The sequence below is a fragment of the Camelus ferus genome, chromosome X (genome assembly GCF_009834535.1).
Source record: "Camelus ferus isolate YT-003-E chromosome X, BCGSAC_Cfer_1.0, whole genome shotgun sequence".
NCBI lineage: Eukaryota > Metazoa > Chordata > Mammalia > Artiodactyla > Camelidae > Camelus > Camelus ferus.
The window spans coordinates 13,487,515-13,509,158 of record NC_045732.1 but is presented as its reverse complement, the minus strand read 5'-3'; the positions used below and the strand labels follow the sequence as shown (position 1 = coordinate 13,509,158).

General features: G+C 60.4%; 1 protein-coding gene across 2 annotated transcripts; it reads left to right on the top strand.

The window, feature by feature from the left end:
• The first annotated feature begins 3,812 nt into the window (after nucleotides 1-3,812).
• Nucleotides 3,813-20,067, top strand: PLCXD1 (phosphatidylinositol specific phospholipase C X domain containing 1). 2 transcript variants are annotated; one of them, XM_006177886.3, is made up of 7 exons: nucleotides 3,813-3,921; nucleotides 7,230-7,374; nucleotides 11,530-11,666; nucleotides 14,384-14,512; nucleotides 15,316-15,471; nucleotides 16,252-16,435; nucleotides 19,617-20,067. In XM_006177886.3, the coding sequence occupies exons 2-7, from the start codon at nucleotides 7,248-7,250 to the stop codon at nucleotides 19,853-19,855; spliced, it is 972 nt and encodes a 323-aa protein (XP_006177948.1). In that variant the 5' UTR covers nucleotides 3,813-3,921; nucleotides 7,230-7,247; the 3' UTR covers nucleotides 19,856-20,067. The 2 variants fall into 2 exon arrangements, with proteins under 2 accessions (XP_006177948.1, XP_032330347.1); XM_032474456.1 differs by lacking the exons at nucleotides 3,813-3,921; nucleotides 7,230-7,374; nucleotides 11,530-11,666 and adding exons at nucleotides 11,780-12,969; nucleotides 13,692-13,722.
• Nucleotides 20,068-21,644: the final 1,577 nt, after the last annotated feature.

Here is a 21,644-nt window from a genome sequence, read left to right as displayed (position 1 = left end):
TCTGCTCTGGGGTGGTGGGGAGCCAGGTTATGCAGGGACAGTTTGACAGCAAAGACCAGGCAGTCAGAATGTTAAACGTTGTTTGTTAACTGAAGAAAACCAGACATCTCAAGGTAAAGAATTTAGCGCTTTTCTATGTATGGAAGGAGCAAACATCTGGGCTCACTGAATTCATTCCTTCGACAAGCACCTAGCTTTCTAGGGCCAGTGTCCTGTCCTTTCTTATTCTGAGTCCCCTCAGAGGGCACCTATTGTGAGTGGCTGCAGAGGCCAGGCTGCAGGTTTGTCTTCACTGGGGGGTGGGGCAGCCGCTGATGACTTGATGGCTCCAGCATTCTTCGTTTACTGATAAGATGTGCAGTATTTTTCATTAACACATGTCTGCTGTAACCTACCTGCCCTGACCCGGCCTCTCCCCTTCCTCCCTGGACCCCTCTCCCAGGCCAGATGCATCTGTCCATCCACTGCATCCCCCTCTCACCTTGGGGCTGACAGGCCCCTCACAGGACTGTGGCCCTGCTGCTCTCCACACCCCAGGAGGCAGCCCCGCCTGCCCTGGTGGCTGAGCCCAGACACCTGGGGCTTCCCAGTCCCCCACTTTCTTTGTGCCCCAGTGACTGTCAGCACCTCCTCTGGAGCCAGTCCCCACAGGACTTCCCCTCTACAGCCGTGGCCCAAGCTGGGTCTCATGCCTGGCTCCTCCATCAGGCCCTGACAAACCTCCCACCCCCACGGTGTATCTCACATCCCATCCCAGTGTGGACTTTCTGAAGCATCAGTGAGATGGTGGCTCCCTCCCACCTGTAATCCCTCACAGGTTCCCCACTCTGGCTGGGCCGTCTGCTGGGAGAGACACCCCACGAGGCCCCGAGAGTCCCCAGCACCCCTCCTAGGCTGCTGGCTTCCGGGTTCCCTGACAGCACCTCCGTGGGCCACGTGCTGTGGGGCAGCCTGGCACTCTGAAACTGCTCTAAAGTCCGTAAAACCCCTACTCCTGGGCTCTCTGTGTGCCTGGAGTCATTGACACCTTAACCGCCACCCCCACGGCAGGACCCTTCGCATACCTGCATTTCTGCAGCATAAAAATATCTCTTTATGTGTGTTTACCCTGGCAGAACTCATCACCCCTGGAGATAGCCCTGTCCACAATACCCCAGGTGGACAGGCATCACATCCTGCCCTTATCAAAGTCGGGGACAGAGCTTACAGCCAATCAGGTACCTGTGCACAAACTCATCATGCAGCCCCCTCCCTCAATAACAGACCCGGCACTCCCACCCTCGGCACACAGAAACACGCTTTCATCTGTGTGGCCTGCTGTTGCCTATAGCAGCATGCCCACTAAACTTCCCTAAACTTTCCTCGGTCTCTGGTAATTCTTTTACTAACCCACGTCACTGGCCTACCACAGAAGGTGACACAGCCCGAAACCCCAGAACTTCTGACCTCAGGAGGGGCTGGCACTGCGGCTGCTCCATAAAAGAGAGCAGAGGTGGCCTCCCCAGCTGGGACACAAACACTGCACGGCAGCCTCGCCCTCACTGTCACATCACCCCCGTGGGGCGTGAGGGGAGGAGGGACTGAGGCACGTGTTGGTTCCTATGCAGGATGGTAGGGCCTCAGCTGTATCCCCCCAAATTCACGTGCTAAATCCCTAACCCACAGGGCCCCAGGATGTGACTGTATTAAAGATGGGGTTTTTAAAGAGGTGATCAAGGTAAACCGGGGTCACGAGGGTAGACTCTAATCCGATAGGACTGATGTCCTACAGGAAGAGATTAGGACACCCACAGGCACAGAGGGGAGACCACGTGAGGACATTCAGAGAAGACAGTCATCTACACGCCAGTGTGAGAGGCCTCAGGAGAAGCTAGCCTGCATGCAGACACCTTGAGGTCAAACTTACAGCATCCAGGATGTGGGGAGGCCTGTGGTATTTGTTGTGGCAGCCCGAGCAGACTCACACAGGGTAAATCAGGTCTCAGACCAGACAGAGCCCACTCTCCATCCCCCTGTACCTGAGTTACAGGAGCCTCGGGGAGAGAAAGAGCTTCTGGCCTCAGTACAGCTGGGAGGGCTGCATGGAGGAGGCAGCCTCTGAGCTGGGCTGGAGGAAGGAGGTGGAGGGCAGAGTCAGGCAGGGGAAGCAGCTGCAGGAAACAGACCCTGTGTTAGGCCCTGCAGCTTCTGCAACAGCTTCCACAGAAGTCTGGTAGGTCACAGTCCCACGTAGTCTGCCTGGGCTGGTGCAGGTGTGGGCAGGGCGGTTCCTTCGGGGGGCTCCAGGGGAGGGTCCCTGTCCTGTCTTTCCAGGGAGCCCTGCATCCTTGGCTCGTGACTATTGCCCCCAGGGCAAAGCCAGCAATGGTGGGGGAGCCCTTCCCACAGAATCGCTGACCCCCCTCCTGCCCCTCATCCACGTTTACAGCCCTGTGATTGCACTGCCCATCTGGGTGATGAGGAAACTCCCCCTGCTCCACACTCAGCTGTTCTGCAACCTAATTCCCCTCTGCTGGGGAGCCTGATGAAGTCCCAGGCTCCAGGATTTGACAACGTTGGGCCATGGTTCTGCCCCCTGGAGGCAGGAGGGTGAAGGGCAGGAGGAGACCTCACCTGGAGGAAGGTGGGCATTGGCCAGGAGGGACGGTCTAGTCTGCAGGCAGTGTGGGGAGTGGGGGGGGGGGGGAGGAAGCCCAGGCCCCCTTTTACAAGCTCCACCTGGGGCCCTGGGCTGTGGAGGGTGCAGAGGGGAGAGCTCGGGACCAGAGGAGGAGGGGAGAGCAAAGGTGGGGGGAGGGCAGGAAATGTAAGGGGTGGGAGGGAGGGAAAGAGGAGTCGGATGGATGCTGCTGGACAGCTGAATGGACATCCCCATAAGAGGACAGTGTCCCCAAGTCTACCTGCGGTGGTGACTGAGGGTCGAGGGTGCTGGTCAGAGGGGGAGGGAGGCCCCCTGGAGAACTCACTCAGTCAGCCCTCTGAGCTGCCCCGGCTGGTGTTTGTCCACGTGTCCCGTTGACCTCCTGCCAGCATGGGAGTCCATATAGGTGGACAAGGCTCTTTGCTGACTGGACGACTGACCAAGAGGAGCAGACGGGGATGGGGGTGTGTGAGGGACTGACCCTACTGGGCTGTGGTCAGCTCGGGCCAGTGTCAGGGGCAACCAGGTCTGCAGGTGTGGACATGCCCTGGGGACCCTCTTGTGCCCCTGAGGCCACACACTCTGGTCATGGCTGGGACAAGGGCCACTCAGGGCAGAAGGGCTGGCACTTCAGTGGAGGACCTGGCCGTTTGCTGACCAACGTGCTCAGACATCAAAGGCGTGGGCACCGCGGGGATGAGGAAACAGCGCCCTGTGCAGAGAGTCTTGTTTGCTCCAGCCCTGGGGTCCAGTGACCGCAAAGATGGACAGTGGCCAGAGCTCGGCCAGGCAGCCAGGTCATCCTCACATCCAGTCCACTGGCCTCTGGGCCCCAAGGTCACACCCAGGACCTCCTGGGGTCCCCATCCTCTGACCACTGGACCCTGAGGTCACACTCGGGACATCCTCCTGTCCCTGTCCTCTGACCTCTAGGCCTGATGGTCACACTCAAACATCCTCACGTCCTGTCATCTGACCACTGGATGCCCTGGTCACAGTCAGGATGCCCTCACATCCCCTGTGAGGATCAGGTTCCTACAGACTACCCCCACAGTGGGGTCTCCTCTGGAGTTGCAGCGTTGCCGCCGGCCCGTCCTGGGGCTGGGGCAGGTCAGCTCTGGGAGGCTCTCCTCGCCCTCCTCCCGCCCCGCAGGAGTGGGTGTTCCTGGCATCCAATCACAGCCAGGAGTGCTTTAGGAAGTGCCTGGGGCTCCAACAGGATACACGCGGAAGAGGCTGGAGCTGCAGCCAGAAACACTGCTGGGTTCTGCGGCCGCGTGGTAAGTACCAGAGTCTGAATTCAGAGACCCCTGGGGAGAGGAGGCAGGCGTGCCTCCAGGTGGGGTGGAGGTCCTGGGTGTTCCACCCTCCTGCCCCTCAGGTCCTAGGTTCCTCCCTCCTCCCCGGGACCCAAAGGCCGGAGGGGCAGCGAGAGGGGCTGGAGGGCCAGGACCACCGAGGGAAAGCGTCCACTCGCAGGCGCTGTGTCCCCGCACAAAGGTGTGAGCCCTGCTGGGCCAGAGCCCCTGAGCCCACAGGAGCCCCTCAGGGGGGCCGTGACAACCCACAGTCTCCTGTGCTGCTGACCCAGGGGGTCGGAGAATAACTTGTTGACCGAGGTCCCTGTCCTGTCCTTGGGCTGTGGGGGCAGGGCCATCAAGGCGGGTTGGGTTCAGGAGACCACTGAGTGTTTGGGGAGCCCAGAGAGCCTCTGGGGGACCAGGTGACTGGGGGCCTGTGAGCGATCCGGGGACCCGCTGAGCACTGGGGGGCCCAGGTGAGGACAAGGACTTTGAGAATGTCTGCGGGTTTGCCAGCACAGTGAGCGTTGCTACCCATTCATTCACCTGAGAACTATTTCCTGCGTGCCTGCTGTGTGCCCGTCACCACCTGCAGACGTGCGTGGGGAGGGAGCCTCCCTGCAGAGTCACTGGTGGTGGCGCTTGTGTCTCACCTGGCCACGGTGGGTGGGTCGGCAGGACTGGAATCTTAACTCATCCTGCACCCAGCAGGGTCCTCCCCACACGCTCAGCTTAGTCCTGTGTGGACTGAGCAGCAGAGGGTGGGGTGGATCCCGCTGAGGACGGGCCCGTGCTCACGGGGGAGGCATCAGCGTGCTCGGGGGCACCCGCTGGCTGCCAGGTGTGCCGTCTGAGGATGGAGTTCGCAGCTGCACCTGCGGGGTGGGGATCTCCCGGGCGCTCTGGGCTGGCACCAGCGCTGAGCATACCTGACTGTGTGCTTGGGACCCAGAGAGCGGAGGTCCGCAGCGCCTGGAGAGCTGGGGCAGAGGAGGTCTCTCCTGGACAGGAGTAAACCCACATGTGAAGGCCCAGGCGTGGGGCTGGCGTGAAAGGTGGCCTGATGGCGTGTGCACCAGAGGCCCCGACTCAGGAGGTGCCCTGAGCGGGGCTTCTGTCCAGTGTGAGGGCAGCGGGCACAGTTCGGGCTGGGGAGGAGGGGACACGTGAGTGACCAGTCCTGGATCTGATCCTGGGAAGGAGCGGGTCAGCACCCGGCTAACGAGCCCAGAGGGACTGGGTCTGTGTGTCCTGATCGAGAAACCGGGGGTCCTGAGTCTCAGCCGAGTCTTAGTGGGGAAGGGTCTCTGCTCAAATCTGTATCCCACACTCAGAGGGTGAGGGGCCTTCTGGACCCTCAGGTCGCCTTCAACATCGGTGAGAGGGCCTTGTCCCTCTCACAGGTGGGGAAACTGAGGCACAGGGGCTCAGGAGTGAGTCCAGGCTCTGGGTGAGTGGACAGGTGAAGACCAGGGTCTGCAGTGGGGACCCCTGGGGACACAGCTTCTCAAAAGTCCGGGCTTGTGTGGGGTGAGTGTCATTTACAACAGCATCCCCTTCCATGATGGGGGGACATACTCTGTCCCACGGCGAGTGAAGTGTTTTCATTCTTATGTCCCTCCACTTGCAGGACGTTCGCCTGTGCTGGGAGGGAGGGGAACACGTAGACCCCGGGATTTGACAGGAGGGACGGGACACCCAGACCCTGGGCTGTGACGTCAGGGAGGGGACACTTAGATGCTAAGCTTCTTTTGAGGGGAGTAAGTTACAGGAAGGCAGCCAGGAAGCCCCAGTGAACAAGGGTGTTCAGTGGGGTTTGTTCAACGAGCGTCTTTTCTGTCAGTGTCAGCCTCCTTTGCAGGAGGAAAGCTTGTGCCCGGTTCTAGAGGAGACCTGCGTCTGCTGGTTCTCGGTGGCCTTCAGCCCAAAGTAACCCGCATGCCAACGAGGCCCATGCTGGGGTGGTCTGTTCTGGTGCCCTCACTCTGCACTGACTCAGCAGGGTTCTTGCTGAGACGGGGCTGTGCCCGCCCAGCAAGGATGGGCCAAGGTCGAGGTGAAGGACAAGGGCAGGGCCTGGGTGACACGTGGTCGAGGAGAGTCGTGGGCCCCTCCTGTGGTCCCGGGTGTGTGCCTGGTGTCTCTGTCCTGACCACCTCTTCTTCTTATAAGGATGCCAGTCCTATGGGGCCAGGGCTCGCCCAAGTGGCCTCATTTTATCTTCATCACCTCTGGGAAGGCCCATCTCCAAACACAGTCACATTCTGGGGTCCTGGGGGTCAGGGCTTCAACATAGGAATTTGGGGAGCAGAGCTGAGCCCCTGATGGCATCCCACTGGGTGGAGGAGGTAGGCCGGCCGGCTGGACCCTGGTGGACGTGGTGCAGGCCTCAGCAGCTGAGGGACCTGGGGGGCCCGGTCCTGCCTGCTGCACCCCGAAGGATGCTTCTGTCAGCCTCCCTCCTGTACCTGTGCGGGTGTGGGCAGGGTACACACACCTTATCTGCTTGTCCTGAGAATAAGGTCACTTCTACCCACGGTGGGCACTCAGGAAGCAGCGGCTACAGCTGTAATGGAAGGACCCACAAGGTCTCCTCCAGTCCACAGAGAGACCTGGGGGCACCAGGACCCGGACAAGCAAGGGAGACACTGCGGAAATGCAGTCCCGTAGCTCACCTGCTCAGGTGGCCCCCTCCCCCGCTCCACGCTTCATCCTGGAGCCTCTCAGATCACTTTTCCTGCACCAGCACTGACAGGCAGAGGCAGAGCCCTGGAGAGCAAAGGTGGGGTGCTGACCTGGGCCCCAGGTTCCACCACCTCCAGGATGGAAGCCGCCACGCCAGAGACCCCACAGGCACAGCCTGGGCCCCTTTGCAGTCCCCAGATGGGGCGGTCAGTGCATGACCAGAGGTCGGGGGGCCTCTGGAGGCCCGTCACCTGCTCTAGCCACCCGGGAAAGTGGATTTGAGCTCCTGGGTCTGTCGTCCCTGCCCCTGTATGTCTCTCCCTCCCTTCCTCTTCCGCAAACCCTCTCTTCCACACCCCCATCTGTCTGTCTGTCTGTCCCTCTGTCTCGGTCTCTGTCCAGAGCTCTTGTGTGTGTGTGTAGGGGTGTGTGTGTGTGTTTCTCTGTCCAGAGCTCTTGTCCACTCCCCACCACCCCATCCTACTTTCTGTTTGAAAGGAAGTCTACTTGTTCCTCTTTCTCAAAGCCATGCTTCCCTCAACCAGCACTGTGTTTTCTGGGTGCCCTGTTTTAATTATGCAAAACCTTATTTCCTGGGTCAGATCACAGAGTTGGCCTCCATGGGTGGGCGAGTGAGCACATCTGGCAGCTCCCCGGGCCTGCACTGCACCACGGAGAACGCGGACTGGATGTCGGCGCTGTGCCCGCGGCTCTGGGACGTGCCCCTCCACCACCTCTCCATCCCAGGTGAGGCCCCTGCGTTCCCGGCGGGAGACAGACCTGGGTGTAGGGACACCACGTAGGACACGCGTGCCCACGTACACATGTACATGCATGTGCGCGCACACACATACAAGTGCGTACATGTACTCACATGCACACACCCGAGTGCTTTCCCTTCTCTGTCCACTTCCTTCCCGGGAGGCACGCGGCACACCCCTGAGAGAGTAGCTTCAGGGAGACGAGACGTCTGGGGGATTTGGGGTGATGTTGCCCTTGGCCGGCCAGCTCTCCCTCTGGGGCCCCGGGAATTTCAGGCTGCTTGTGCACATCCGCGTTCCCCAGCAGAGCTCGTGTGGCATCTGTGCTTCAGCCTGGAGGGTTCACAGTTGGGTCCCAGCCCCGAGAGGCTCAGTAAATGGTCCAGGGACTTTCTAAGCAAATTAAAGAAGCTTGGACTCGAGCCCATTTTATTGTCAGAAGTGCTGCAGAGCTCAGCCCTGGACAGGTGTCTCAGCCTGGGTGGGGGCAAGCAGGAGAAGACCCCACGGTGACCAGGCAGGTGCCAGTGCCAGTGCCAGGGAGAGACATCTGTGCTCAGGACATTGCAGAGATGGCCACGGGCACCACAGCCGGGGTGAGGAGGGTCGCCGCCGGCCAACACCGTCCCAGTGACCTCCTGGAGGTGCCCGCGCTCCTTGTTCTCACCCGCACTCCTCCAGCCACGTGGACGCCGGGCACCTCGCTGGCCTGTGATGGCCAGCACTGCCCGCTGGCTGCCCTGGCCCAGCTCTTGTTTGCAGGGACTGTTGGACAAACAGAAAATACTGATTCCATTGGACGGCCAGCTTTGTGCTATTTCTTGCTGTTGGGACATTGTCCGTTTGTTTTGCTTCCTTCATGACTTTCGGGTTCTGTGCTGCCCTGCCCTCTGTAGGCGGAGGGGGCCCCAGGCCCACTCATCCCTTCGGGGTGTGGGACAGGCAGCGAACTGCCCGCAAACTTGGGTGCAGGGTCCGCCAGCCGCAGCCCCGCTCTCTCTAACCTCAGCTGAGTGCGTCCCTGCTGGGGACGGGGCTGCGGGGACAGAGCTGTGGGACGGGGCTGCGGGGACAGAGCTGTGGGACGGGGCTGCGGGGACAGAGCTGTGGGGACAGGGCTGTGGAGCAGCTGGAGGACATTGCAGGAAGAGAGCCCCCAGGCCCTCAGGCCTCCCAGCCACAGAAGGGCCCTCTGTGGCTCTCCTGACCCAGGCCTCATCAAGACCCCCAGGCTGTTCGGGGACGTGGGTCCATGGGACCCTAGCCCCAGCTGTGGGAGGAGCCCCCACTGGGAGGAAAGCTGGCCAGGTGGACAGGGAGGAGAGAGGGCTGAGGCACAGGGGGTGGCGTGGACTGGCCTCTGAACAGGGGCTCCGGCTCCGCCCCTCCTGGGAGACCCCCCTCTCCTGACCCTGTGGACTGCCCGCCTCTGCTCAGGAGAGGCCTGCACCCCAGGCACATCCTGGCTCCCTGAGCCAGGCCTGGGGGCTGTGCCTCAGCCCTCACTCCTCCAGGGGTGTCTGAGGACCAGCAGACACGATTTTCTCTGGCTTGGGGTCCCCCGGACCCCACATCACAAGAGGCAACATGTGGTGCCTGGACAGACCTGCCCCACTGGTCCCATGTCCTGCAGCAGGTTCTGGAGGCCCTGCGTGGCCCTCGATGCTCTCCCACACTGCCCACAGTCCCCACCTGCGGGGGTCCGTCTCCCCGCTGCCCGCAGTCCCCACCTGCAGGGGTCCGACCTCCTGGCTCCTACTAGCTCAGCGTGAGGGCGCTGGTCCTGGAACGATACTCCCTGGAAACGTGGGAGAGAAGAAAGGAGTCAGTGTCCTTCACGCTTTCAAATGAATTTATAAATTTGGTGGAGGAATGACTTATGTACAACTTCGTGCTATTTTTGACAGTTTTTTAAGATGCAATTTGCATACAACGCAGTTCACCCACTTACAGAGTTCAGGGGCTTTTAGCATATTCACAACACTGAGGCATTGCCCCTGCTGTCTAGTTTCAGAACATTCTCATCCCTCTGCACATTAAATCATTACTCCCCTCCCCCTCCCCCAGCCCCTGGCACCACTAACCACTTCCTGTGACTGTGGATTTGCCTGTTCTGGGCGTTTCCTGTAACTGGAATCACATACTGTGTGTCCTTCTGTGTCTGCTTCTCTCACGGAGCATCCTGCGTTCAGGGTCCTCCCACGCTGCAGCCTGTGTCAGAGCTTTGCTCCTTTTCCTGGCTGAGTAATATTCCCCTGTGTGCATGGACCTCATTCTGCTCATCCATCCATCACTGGATGGACACTTGGAAGGTTTCCACCTTTGTGCTGTGTGACTAGTGTTGCTATGTCCAAATACTTGTTTGAAAACCTGTTTTCATTTTATACTCTGCATACTCAGAGCCAAACTTTAAGAGCATAGCTGATGCACCAGAAGGACATGAAAAGAGAAGGAGGTGGGCCCATCTCCCCCTAAGAACCCCAGTCCTCCCTCCAGGGCCCAAGGACCCTTCAAGGACGTTCTGTGCACACAGAAGCACCACACTGGTGGGCATCTGCCCCTCCCCTACGAATGGGAGCTGCAGTCCCCAGGTGGGCCTCTGCCCTGTTCCCCTGACCAGCCACCATGGGAATCACTCCTCATCAGTTCCTTGTGTGCCTCCAATATTAAATGTACATAGAGTCCCACTATGCGGACTGTGCGATTAATTTAACCAACACCCACTGAGGATCACGTAGGCCTTTCCCGTCTTGTTTCACCAAAAAGCGAGGTGGAGAGCCCCACGGCACACGTGCAGACCCGGAGCAGCTCCCTGTGGAAGGACGCAGGTTTCGCACCTGGACACCCCTTTGCCCAGTTCTTCCTGGAGGGCAGTGATGGCTTCCACCCAGTCCCCGAGTCTTTGCTCACAGGACGTATCACCTGTGGGTCAGTGATGGCATCTCATCCCTCATCACTTGTGCTTCCTTCATGGCTCCTTCTGTCCTAGGTTTTCTCAGGAATCGTGTAAATGTGGCAGACGGCACAGACCCCTCGTGTGTTGCCCTGCCACGTAGCCCCGTGGCCCTGGCCGACCCGCGCCCCCCTGGGGAAGCAGCCTTGCTCCGGTCCCTTTCACCCCAGTTCGGTGCTGCCTCCCCCAGGCTTTCTACGGCCGGCCTTGCGGCATGTCCTCTGGGTCCCTGCTCTCACTCAGCAGGCTTTCTGAGAATCACTCAGGCTTTCACATCCGCCAGAGGCTTTCTTCTGTAACAGTATGGCTTAGGAGAAATTAAATCCTTGACTCGTTGGCAGTTCATTTTCCTGGGGCACGATCCAGTCCTGCATTTTTCCAGATAGCCGCCCAGGTGTCCCATCAGCTGGGTTCCCAGCATGGCCCGAGTCCGATCCCTGGCATGACTTGGCCGACTTCAGAGAGGACAGGGACCTGTGGATGCAGGACTGGGAGGAGCGTAACAAAAACCCTCCAGTGACAGCTGTTGGGTACACATGTTCATAAACATCCAGGGAGCGACACGGCCATTACGGCTAGGGCTCCCTGTGTACAACACGCTGACGGTAGCCTGTTACGTAAGGAAGCAGATGAAAATTGCGTAGTTTGATCCTGTTGCTTGTTTAGAATATATGTAACTGTATATTTACATATAATAATGGATTGTCTCCACATATAAACAGATCCATTTATATAATATGTATAATGTGTATAATATATAATATAAAAAGACATATAAATTTCTATATCTCTGTAGAGAATTTTAATTTTTTTTCACTTACCTATATGTTCTCATTTTTCTGCAGTTAACATGTATTCCTGGGTGTGTGAGTTCCCTCCCTTCTCTGCCTCCGTCTCCACGTGGCGTCTCCTCTGTGTCTGTGTCTCTCCTCTTCTGTCTCTTCTAAGGACACTGTCCTTGGATGTAGGCCCACCTCCTCCAGGAGGACCTCCTCTCAGGTCCTTCACTTTATCACATCTGCAGACACCCTATGTCCAGTTAAGATCCTGGTCCCCAGCCCACGTGGGTGTGAGTTTCGGGGCCACCACTGCCTGCCGGTGCTTTGTGCTTGTTTCCCGTGTGCAGCTCTGGACACAGAGCAGGAGGAAGAGGCTAACGGGTGACATGTCCCTCGGGTTTTCCTCCAGGGAGCCACGACACCATGACATACTGCCTGGACAAGAGGTCCCCCATTTCCCACAATGAGTCACGGCTGCTGCAGTTTCTGGGCAAGACCCTGCCATGTGTCACTCTCCCCGTGGTGCTGAAGTGGTCCATCACCCAGGTAGGGGTCTCGGGTGTCGGGGGGCTCCCTCCCCGTGGTGCTGAAGTGTCCATCACCCAGGTAGGGGTCCTGGGAGTCAGGGGGCTCCCTCCCCTTGGTGCTGAAGTGTCCATCACCCAGCTAGGGGTCCCGGGAGTCAGGGGGCTCCCTCCCCGTGGTGCTGAAGTGTCCCATCAGCCAGGTAGGGGTCCCGGGAGTTGGGGGACAGCGTCCTCATCCCTGTTGGGGAAATAGGATTGAAGACAAACCCCCTTCAAGCCAGAAAGCCTCCCAAACAGATAGGGAAGAACAAGGTTTTACTGGGAACACTGTAAAGGCAGGATGGGGCGCATGTCAGCTGAAGAGACGCTGAAGAGATGGAAGATCTGCTCCCTTTGTGCAGCAGAGAGGAGAACCCCCTGCCCGACCGTGTCCACATGACAACCACTGAGGGAGGTGCCGGTTTGCATCTGGAGCAGGGAGGTGGGCGTTTTCTTCCCCACGTGTCTTAGACACACACCCAGGCCTGGAGAAAACGTGCCAAGCTGCCGGGCTGGCCAGAGGTCTCCTTGAAAAGGTGTATGTGCATCTGAAAAAGTGGCCAAATACCTACACTTACATGTTTTCTCCTGGAAACTCTCCAGGGACGGGAGTGAGGGAAGCTGGGTCTGCCCTGACTCAGCAGGAGAATGGACTTCTCCTTTTCAGTCTGTTTGCCTCACATCCTCCTCCGGCAGCCCTTCCCCTGTGTTGACGGCATGGACGAGGGTTTAGGGATGGGAGAGCAGCTGGGAGGGGGCGTGGAGAGGAAAGGGCCTCCCGGAGTCACCTAGGGGCCCGGGCGCAGACAGGCACAGAGCTGCCTGTGGTCCCTCACCCTGCGCACACATTAGCCAGAACCCCGGGCTGGGGGAGGGAGCACGCCGGGGTGCGGGTGCTGGTGGGGACACAAGTCCACCCCGGGGGCCGCCGACCCCCAGCCCCCTCTGCCTGCGCTGGGGCCTCAGTGTTCCTGCTTTTCTGCTCCCAGAGGCTAGTCCTCCCAGCGGTTGACTGGCTCCAAACCCCCAGCTCTCCTTTGTAATTGGTTCCTTCTGGGAGTTTCAGTCACACCCAGGGCTGCCGAAATCCCACTGGGGATGTGCGGGGGCAGAGAGGGAGGTCTGGAATGTTGGGAAACAACATTCCTGACTTGCGTCAAGCACCTGCAGCTGGAGCCTCGCAGGGGCAGCCCAGACCCCGGCAGGAGGGGCAGCAGGTCGTCTGGAGCCCAGGAGTCCGGCAGTGCTGGGATCCCACGGGGCTGGGGTCCTGCCGTGCTTGGGTGATGGGGAGCTCTGCGGGGGGGGGGGTGCAGGGGGTGGGTGGCACTGCAGGAAAGGCTGGAAGCTTTCAGGGACCTGGCAGAGAGAGAACCACAGAGGCCTGTGGGGAAGGATCCGGCCACAGGGCAGTAGTGCCATCCACGCAGCTGAGCCCACAGATCTGAAAGGTCTTTGGATCCGGAATACCCAGTGTCATCAGAAGGGGCTGAACATGTAATGCTCACAGGAAGACAGGACAGTGTGTGGGGGGTGGCGGGGATGGTCGCTTACTTCTAACAGGAACACCTGGGGGGGCGTGCACCCCCGCCTGAGGGAGGGTCCTCTGCAGGGTCCAGATCTCAGCACAGGCCTGGGCGGCAGGGTCACTCCCGTGCGAATTCTGTTGCCCCCTTTAGACTGTTCTGCAAACACTGGAAGAATGAGTGCCCATTTCACAGCCGGAAAGCGTAGACTCCACCCAGAACCGTAACCAAAGGAGAGGCAGCCGTGTAACAGGACTGTGCTGAGGACCCTCGGGCAGCTCCGCGCGGCTGCAGTGCAGGGTGGAGCGCGGGCCCCCGCCGCGCCCAGAGCAGGCCTCTTCCTACCCTCCCGGGCCTCGGTTTCCTCATCTGTCAACAGGGGTCGAGCAAAAGGGAACCGAGCTCCCTGCAGGGACACCCGGGGTGTGAGATTGCGCTCACTTAGATTCTTGCTTTCTTCCTCCTCGTCCTGTGTGCAGAGCACTCGGTGCCACCTCTTTTACTCTTCAGGTTAACACTGCTTTGCCCTTTATTTTGGGTAGAGGGGGTACCGTTTCCCTTCTGTTTCCTGTGTTTTCCCTTTTCCCGTTACTGCTCCGTGTCGAGGACGCAGCACCGTCTTCTCTTCTTCATGTTAGTGTTACTGTGGCCTCGTCCTCTCGCTCTGTGAGGAGGGGGGCCTTTCCTTCTCTTTGCCCCTCTCTGGGCTCCTTGGCTCTCCTAGTGCTGTTTGTGGGGTGGGGACCTCCCCTCCAGTGCCTGTCCCTGTGTGGCCGGATGTCCGAGGGTCCAGGTGGGGGGTCCTGGAGCCTGGCCTGGGGCTGCTGAACCCAGAGGGGTTCTGCCCAGTGACTGGCTGGGAAAAGGGTGAGGTGGGACCCTGCACGGACGTCCTGAGACCTACGTCAGGGCCCCAGGCATTTCCTGCAGGACGGGGCCTCACCAGGCACGGTCTGTGGCTCTACAGGGCCAGCGTCCCCGGGAGAGGGTTCCGGATGCAGGGTCCCCCCGAGTGGCTGCCTGAGCCCCGGCAGCACCACAGCTATGGGTCTGACTCTGGACAGCACGGCCATCAGACGGCCTCCCCCAGCACCGTCCCAGCCCCAGAGGGCAGCACTGAGGTGGGAGCTGCCCTCTGTCTCCAGCAGAGATGACCGACCTCTGTCCGCAGGTGCTGACCGTCACGGAGCAGCTGGACGCTGGGGTGCGGTACCTGGACCTGCGGGTCGCGCACATGGAGGAGGGCTCCGAGAGGAACCTGCACTTCGTCCACATGGTGTACACGACCGCGCTGGTGGAGGTACGGGGGGTGGGGTGCAGAGGCCCCACCAGCCAGGGACACCCGTGTCCACTCTAGGCAGGAGCCGGAGGACTTTAAGGGGACAACCATGTCCACCCCAGGTGGGAAGAGGCTGGCCTCTAAGGGGACGGACACACGTCCACCCCAGATGGGAGAGGGCTGGCTTCCGTCAGCCGGTCAGCTGGAATTCCTGACCAGCGTGTGTTTCTGTGTTTGCACTGGTGCCCTGGCCTCTGCCTTGCCTCCTGGCGTCTTGCTAAGTGGGATACGTCTTCCTGCGTCCAGTTTGGGGGTTTTCAATCCATCCTCTTGGCTGCTGGATAAGCCACCTCCTGTTCCACCCCTCAGTCCCCCGTGAACCCCTGCAGGCCCCCAGGGATCTGGAGGCCATGTCCCTGGGACGTCACTCTGCACATCACCTGCTGGCCCTCTCACGCTCCCCACAGCTTCCGGACCTCACACATTTACACAAGCGGTGTCCTCCGGAGTGTGCGCACGCACGTGCATATCTGTGCACGTGCAGGCACCGACGTACGTGCACACACACGTGCCCCTGCAGGCGCGCACACAAGGGCACACGCATGCACACACACACGTCTCCCCCAGAGCAAGGACAAGCTGGCCCGGCTGTCACCTGGGTGAGGCTGCCTCCCTTGAGGGCAGCTGCCCTGCTTCATGTCTGTGTGTCCAGGACCCGGGGAGGAGGGGATTGCCTGGGGAAGCCCCTTCTCACCCCTCACAAGGTAGCCTCCCCCAGGGAAGCCCCTACTCCCCTCTCACGACCACCCCTCCGCCCCGCCCAGGACACGCTCACGGAGATCTCTGAGTGGCTGGAGAAGCACCCGCGGGAGGTGGTCCTCCTGGCGTGCAGGAACTTCGAGGGGATGACAGAGGACCTGCACGAGTACCTGGTCACCTGCATCAAGAACATCTTTGGGGACATGCTGTGTCCCCGAGGGGTGAGAAGGGTCACAGCCTCCCCACACCTCTCCATGGCGGGGGCGGCGGGGACAATGGGGAGGGCGAGCTGGGTTCTAATCACAGGCTCCACCCGCTCACTTGGCCCCGCCCTGCATAACGTGGACATCATTCTGGTGCCAATGGGGCCACTACCAGGGTCCTCTGGACGCCCAGTGAGGAGACCACTGCCCTCAGGTGCACAGTGTGGCCCAGGGCGGCACCTGTGCTGGGAGGGTGTCCCAGGTGACATCATGGGTGCAGCTGCTTCTCTGGACCAGGGGTCACGCTGGTGCTTGTGCAGAAGTCTGCACAGTGTTTTCATTCCCCATGTCTGTGCTGAGTGTCCTCTGGTCTGTCCTGGGGCTGCTGCTCACAATCGGAGCCTCAGAACAGCAGATCTTCATGTCTCCCAGTCCTGGAGGCTGGGATCTGAGGTCAAGGTGAGGCTAAGGTGTGAGCAGGGCTGGTGTCTCCCGAGCCCTCTCCCCTTGGGGTGTGGACGGCCGGCTCCTCCCTGTGTCCTCACGTGGCCGTCCCTCTGTGTGTGTCTGGGTCCTCACCTCCTCTTCTTACAAGGACCCCAGTGCTATAGGATCAGGACCCACCCTAGTGACCTCATTTTACCTTCATCACCTCTTCAAAGACATATCCCCAGTACTCACCCACCACCATCTCCTCACAGATATCCCCAATATCTCCACCCACCACTGTCCTCTCACAGACCCCCCAGAACCCACTGCGCCACGTCTCACGGGCGCCCTGGTGATCCATCCCTCCAGGAGGTGCCCACGCTGCGCCAGCTGTGGTCGCGGGGCCAGCAGGTCCTCCTGTCCTACGAGGATGAGACGTCTGTGAGCCGGCACGTGGAACTGTGGCCCGGGATCCCTTACTGGTGGGGGAACCAGGTGAAGCCCCAGGACCTCATCCGCTACCTGGAGCACATGAAGAGCTGCGGCCGCCCAGGTGCGTGATGCCTTCTGTGCGGAGGTGCCACGTGCTGCCAGGTGCACAGTTTGCTTTGGGGCCCAGGTGAAAGAAATACGCTGTGTGTGTACATGTGCATGCACAGGTGTGTGCACGTGTGCGTGTCTGTACAATACATACGCGTAATGTGTGCACACCCACACAACCATGCACGTGCCTGTGTAATGGACACACACCAGCATATGTGGGCATGCATCTGTGTACACATACACAAGTATACAGGCCCATGTGCACACATACACATGTACACGTGTATGTCCCACGTGGATTATTTGTGTACAAACACGTACAGACTTGTATGTGTACATGTGTGTCTACGCACACACACCCATGCATACCAGTCAGTGCACACACATACACACACCCCCAATCTATATGAGGTTCTATGTGTGCACCTGCACCCTTGCACACACACACACACACACACACACACAGCACTGACGTGGCTGTGTAAACAGAGCCTCCCCAGGGAGGTCCACCACCCCGTCTGCTCTGCAGGTGAGGCTGTGCCGTCCAGCAGGACTGACCGTGTCCATGTGCACGTGGCTTTCACTCGGTCATGTCTATGTCTCCCTGCACACAGGCCTCAGGGACAGGAGTGCCTGGCATTTCTGTCATGGGCAGTGCTCAGGGTGTACACTCGTTAGCCTGTTTTCATAGCAGATCTTGAGTGGCCCCGCGACTCTGGTGGGAGACGGACCAGGGGAGGGAGACACTCAACCATATGCCCGGCAGCTCCACCTCCTCCCTCTCTCTGCCTCTGCATCTCTGTCTCTCCTTCTGTTTGTGCCTCTGTCTGTGCCCCTCCCTCTGTGTCTCTCTGTCTGTCTCTCCCTCTGCGTCTCTCTGTCTCTGTCTCTATGTGTCTCTCTGTCTCTCCCTCTGTCTCTCTCTCTGTGTCTCTGTCTCCCTCACCCTGTCTCTCTGTCACATTTTGCTCCCTCAGTTCGGGGTGCCTGTGGCTGAGCTGTGCACCGGGTGCCGGCCTCCTGCTCTGGGGAGGGGCCGGGAGAGAGGGGATCGCATCCCCCCCACAGTGAGTGTGTTCTGGCCGCGGGTGTCTCCGGCGGGGTCCCCTGCTTCATCTTCGTGGGTTGTCGGTTCCTTTAAGGAAGTCAGCCCTTTCCCGGCTGCTCGGAGGGTCAGTGGTGTTTCTGCGTTGCTGCACCGTTGCTTTGATGACGGGGAACTTGTGTCGCCCGTGGTTCACGGTGCAGGTGTTTGCACCTATGGTCAAGGGCAGGGCTGCTGGGGGACGCCCGGGTCCCGGGGCCCACTGCCCAGTGTCCTGTCCTGGGTCCTGCTGCTGATTGACTCCTGGCCCGTTTCGCATGGTACCATGTGTAGCGAGGAGGTGGCTGTTTTCGCTGCGCCAACGTGATCGATGATGGTTTTACTCAAATGACCCCCCAGTGTCCCCACAGACACGTCTGCTGGTGTCTGGGGCCTGCTTCTGCCCAGGCTCCCTCTGACCCGTTTCCACTAAAACAGCAGCTGTTTGCAGCCTGGACACTGACCTCTGGACACTGACCTCTGGGTTCCCTGTTTGTCTCCTGCTGTTTCCCCAGAAGAAATCCCCACTTTGGGGGTGCAGCTCTGGGGCCTTGTTGTTGAGAACAGCCAAGTGGTGGGATCTGGGGTGTGGGGGGCCTGGTGCCCACCTGGCTGGACCTTGAAATCAGCCGGGTCCCAGGCCTGGTGGTGCCAGGTTGTTCGGGAAGCGTCCAGGGTGAATGCCTGTGGTTGGATGAATGGACAGACAGACGTGGTCTGTCCACACAGTGGAGTGTTGTTTGTGAAAAGGAGTGAGCTTAGGACACGCGCACGTGGATGGACCTTAAAAACGAGGTCCAGTAGGTCAGACACAGAGGGACAGGCAGAGTGTGATTCCGCTTACAGGAAACGCCCAGGACAGGCGAATCCACAGACAGAAAGTGGGTTCGTGGGGCCAGGGGCCGGGGGCCTGGGGGCGACTGCTCACGGGGACGGGGTCTCCTTTGGTGGGTGAGAAGGTTCTGGAAGCAGACAGAGGTGGTGGCTGCACAACGTTGTGAATGTGCTGAAACCACGAGCTGTAAAATGGCCGTATGAATTTTACTCCCATTTTTGAAAATCGCACCCGGGGCCTTCCTGGTTCTGACCTCTGCGAGGCCCTGACCTCGCACACGGCGGCCTTTCTGCAGCCCCACGAGCTGAGCCACGTGTCGTTAGGAAGCAGGGCCAGCTCGGAGGCAGCCCAGGGCGGCTCGGTGAGTCGGGGCCTCCCTCCCTCCCTCCCGGCTCTGGCTGAGGAGCTTGGACGGAGGGTGAGAGTCAAGAGTCTGCAGCAGCAGGACGGCCCCCACGCCCGACCTGCCCGCGGTGCGGAGCGCCAGGCCACAGGGGCACCCACACCTTCACCTGGGCCCAGCCCTCCCCCGACACACCGACTCCTGGGCCACTGGCCGAGCGTCTGCATTTCCAAGCCCCAGGGCCCCCTTGGAAGCCAGGGGGTGCAGACTCTGTACGTGGGGGTCTCCTTTAGCTGCTGTGACAGAGCCCACAAACCCCGAGGACTGAGCAGACGTGTCCTGGCTCCGGCCCACGTGTCCCAGGGCCGCGTCAATGTGGGCAGGGCTGGTCCTTCTTAGCTCCAGGGGACTCTGCTTCCAGCCTTTCCAGCTCCAAGAGGCCCTGCACCCGGGACTTCTGAGCCCAGGTCACACCCTCTTCCCTCCCTGACTCCACCCTCGTCTCCCCTCTTCCTGCTTCGTCTCCCGCCTCCCACTGCCTGGCCCTGTCGCGGCCCTGGGATGAGGTACAGGGCCCCAGATAATCCAGGTTCCTCGCCAGCTCACGAGCCTCAGATTAGTCATGCCTGCAAGCTCCGTCCCGCCACGTCAGCTCACACGTTCACAGGTTCCGGGGGTTAGGATTTGAAACTGGGGACAGTAGTCTGTGTGCCACACGGGGATCAGGACGTGGATGTTTCTGGGGACAGTATTCTGTCCACCACCCTGCCTGCCGTGAGAACTCAGTCTCTGTCCGAGATCTGAGAGTCTGAAGACGACAAAGACGGCACTCGAGGGAGGGCTGACGGGCGCAGCCGGGACTCGTGGGCACACGCGCCCTCTGACCTCCCTACTCGTGGGCACCGCGCCCTCTGACCTCCCTGTTGCAGGAGGGCTGTTCGTGGCCGGCATCAACCTGACAGAGAACCTGGAGTACATCCTTGCGCACCCGACCGCGTCCCTGCGGACGCTGACGCTCCCCAGCCTGCCGTACCTGGGCGCGTGGGTGCGGGAGCAGTGCCCGGGGCCGGGTGCACGGTGCACCAACATCATCACCGGGGACTTCATCGGGGCGGACTCGCTCGTCAGCGACATCATAAGACTCAACCAGAAGCTGCTTCAGGGCTGACGGTGCGACCTGTTCGAGCTCAGCACGCGGAGCTGCCACGGCTGCTCCTCCATCCCAGGGGGTTGGCCCTGGCGTTCCCCCGCACGTGGGTGAGGAGAGCGGGTCCCGCCAGGTGGGCGGGACCCTCGGTGCCTCCCGGCCCCTCTGTATCGTGTCTCTGGGGTGCAGTCAGCACGTCAGGTGGAGATTAAAGGTGATTTTGCACGATCGCATCCTCAGAGGGAATTACCTGGGTCGTGGGGTCTGTAGGCTCCGCCCGGCAGCGCTGCGGGGGGGCGGCCCCGCCCAGGGGACTAGAGCAGCACATCACACCCCCAGCTCGGGGCTGTGGAGCCCTCAGGGCACTGTGGGATGGCACTGAGCAGGCTGGAGTCCTACTGAGACCGTCTGAGCAGGTAGCGACGGATAACCCACTTCTAACCAGTGAAGTCACGCCTGTCCCCTTTCCCCCAGGCCCACGGGCTCCTTCGGGAGCCACTGGTTTACTGTGGTTTTCCCAACTGTCGGAGGAATGACTGTAAGGGGCTAGTTTGGAGTTTTGTTACAAAGATGAACAAGAACCGTGTTCAGCACAGGCCTCCTCCCATCCCCAGAGCCCGGTTGTAACGTTTTCTTCATGCAAGTGTGAGGACTCAAGGTGTCAGGACACGGGTGTCAGGACACGGGTGTGAGCAGAGTGATGCTGGTGTCAGGACGCAGGTGAAACGCTGCGATGTCCACGCTGGTGCTGGTGCTGCCTTGCAACCCTGTCGTCCTCCTGACAGTCCCTTGTATGTGCCCACATCTGCTCTCAGCTGCCCGCACCTCCCTTGTCCACCCAGCACTCCAGCCCAGGTGTGCGCTGCCCTGCTCCCTCAGGCGCTGATCTTAAGCCAACTTGTCCTGAGCACTTGGCCTGTTGCACCCCTGGGTCCCTGCACCCCTAGGCCCTGCACCCCTGGGTCCCTGCACACCTGGAACTCCTCCTGTCCTCCCAGGGCCCCGGGGGATGTTTGCCAGTTTCCAGGCTGGCCTAGTTCTGGGCCTTTTCTGACTCGTATCTGGCGTCTGTTCATCATGTTAACTGTTTTTTTATGTTCTGTGTTCCTGACGCTCTGACATCTGGGGCCCTGCAGACCTGGGGTGGGCGTATAGAGGAGGCTGTCCCTGGAGGGCTCGCTGACCCCCGAGGACAAAACAACTTACTTGCCCCGTGGGAGCTGGCCACCCTCTGTCCAAGTCGCACAGGCAGGACAGCTTTCCCCCTCCCAGCACCCAGGGCCGGGCCCAGGGACCAGAGGCCACGCCTGCAGCCCCGGGCCCCGGGAGCCCGTCAGACTAACCAGTGCCATCCCGTCTGCACTGCTGTGCCTGCGGACACTCTGTGGGCTCTGCGTTCTGCCTCCTGACCCCCGGGGGCCCCCAGTCCCTGCATGGCATCCCCTCTCCCGGTGCTGGAACACGCTGTCCCTGCAGCGTTCGGCCTCTGCTGGTCGGCTCAGAAGCCTCCGTAAGTTAGACCCTGTGGGGACTCGACATCCCCTGTCCCCTGGTCCCGAGGGAGGCTGGGTATCATCCACGAGGCCTTTGCTCCGCTTCCTGATGGCCAGGAGTTTCACGAACTCCGAGGTCAGCAAAATACGTCTCGGCCGAAGGACCGACCCAACGGTGCTGTCAGGGTCACGTCTGTCTTAAGAGGGCACCGGGGAGTCCTCTGCGGCTCTGATCTGAAACCCCGTCCCATAACCCGGGGGCTTCGGGGTTGGGTTCTTAGGGCGTCGTGACGATGACACTTCACCCCCGTTGGAAC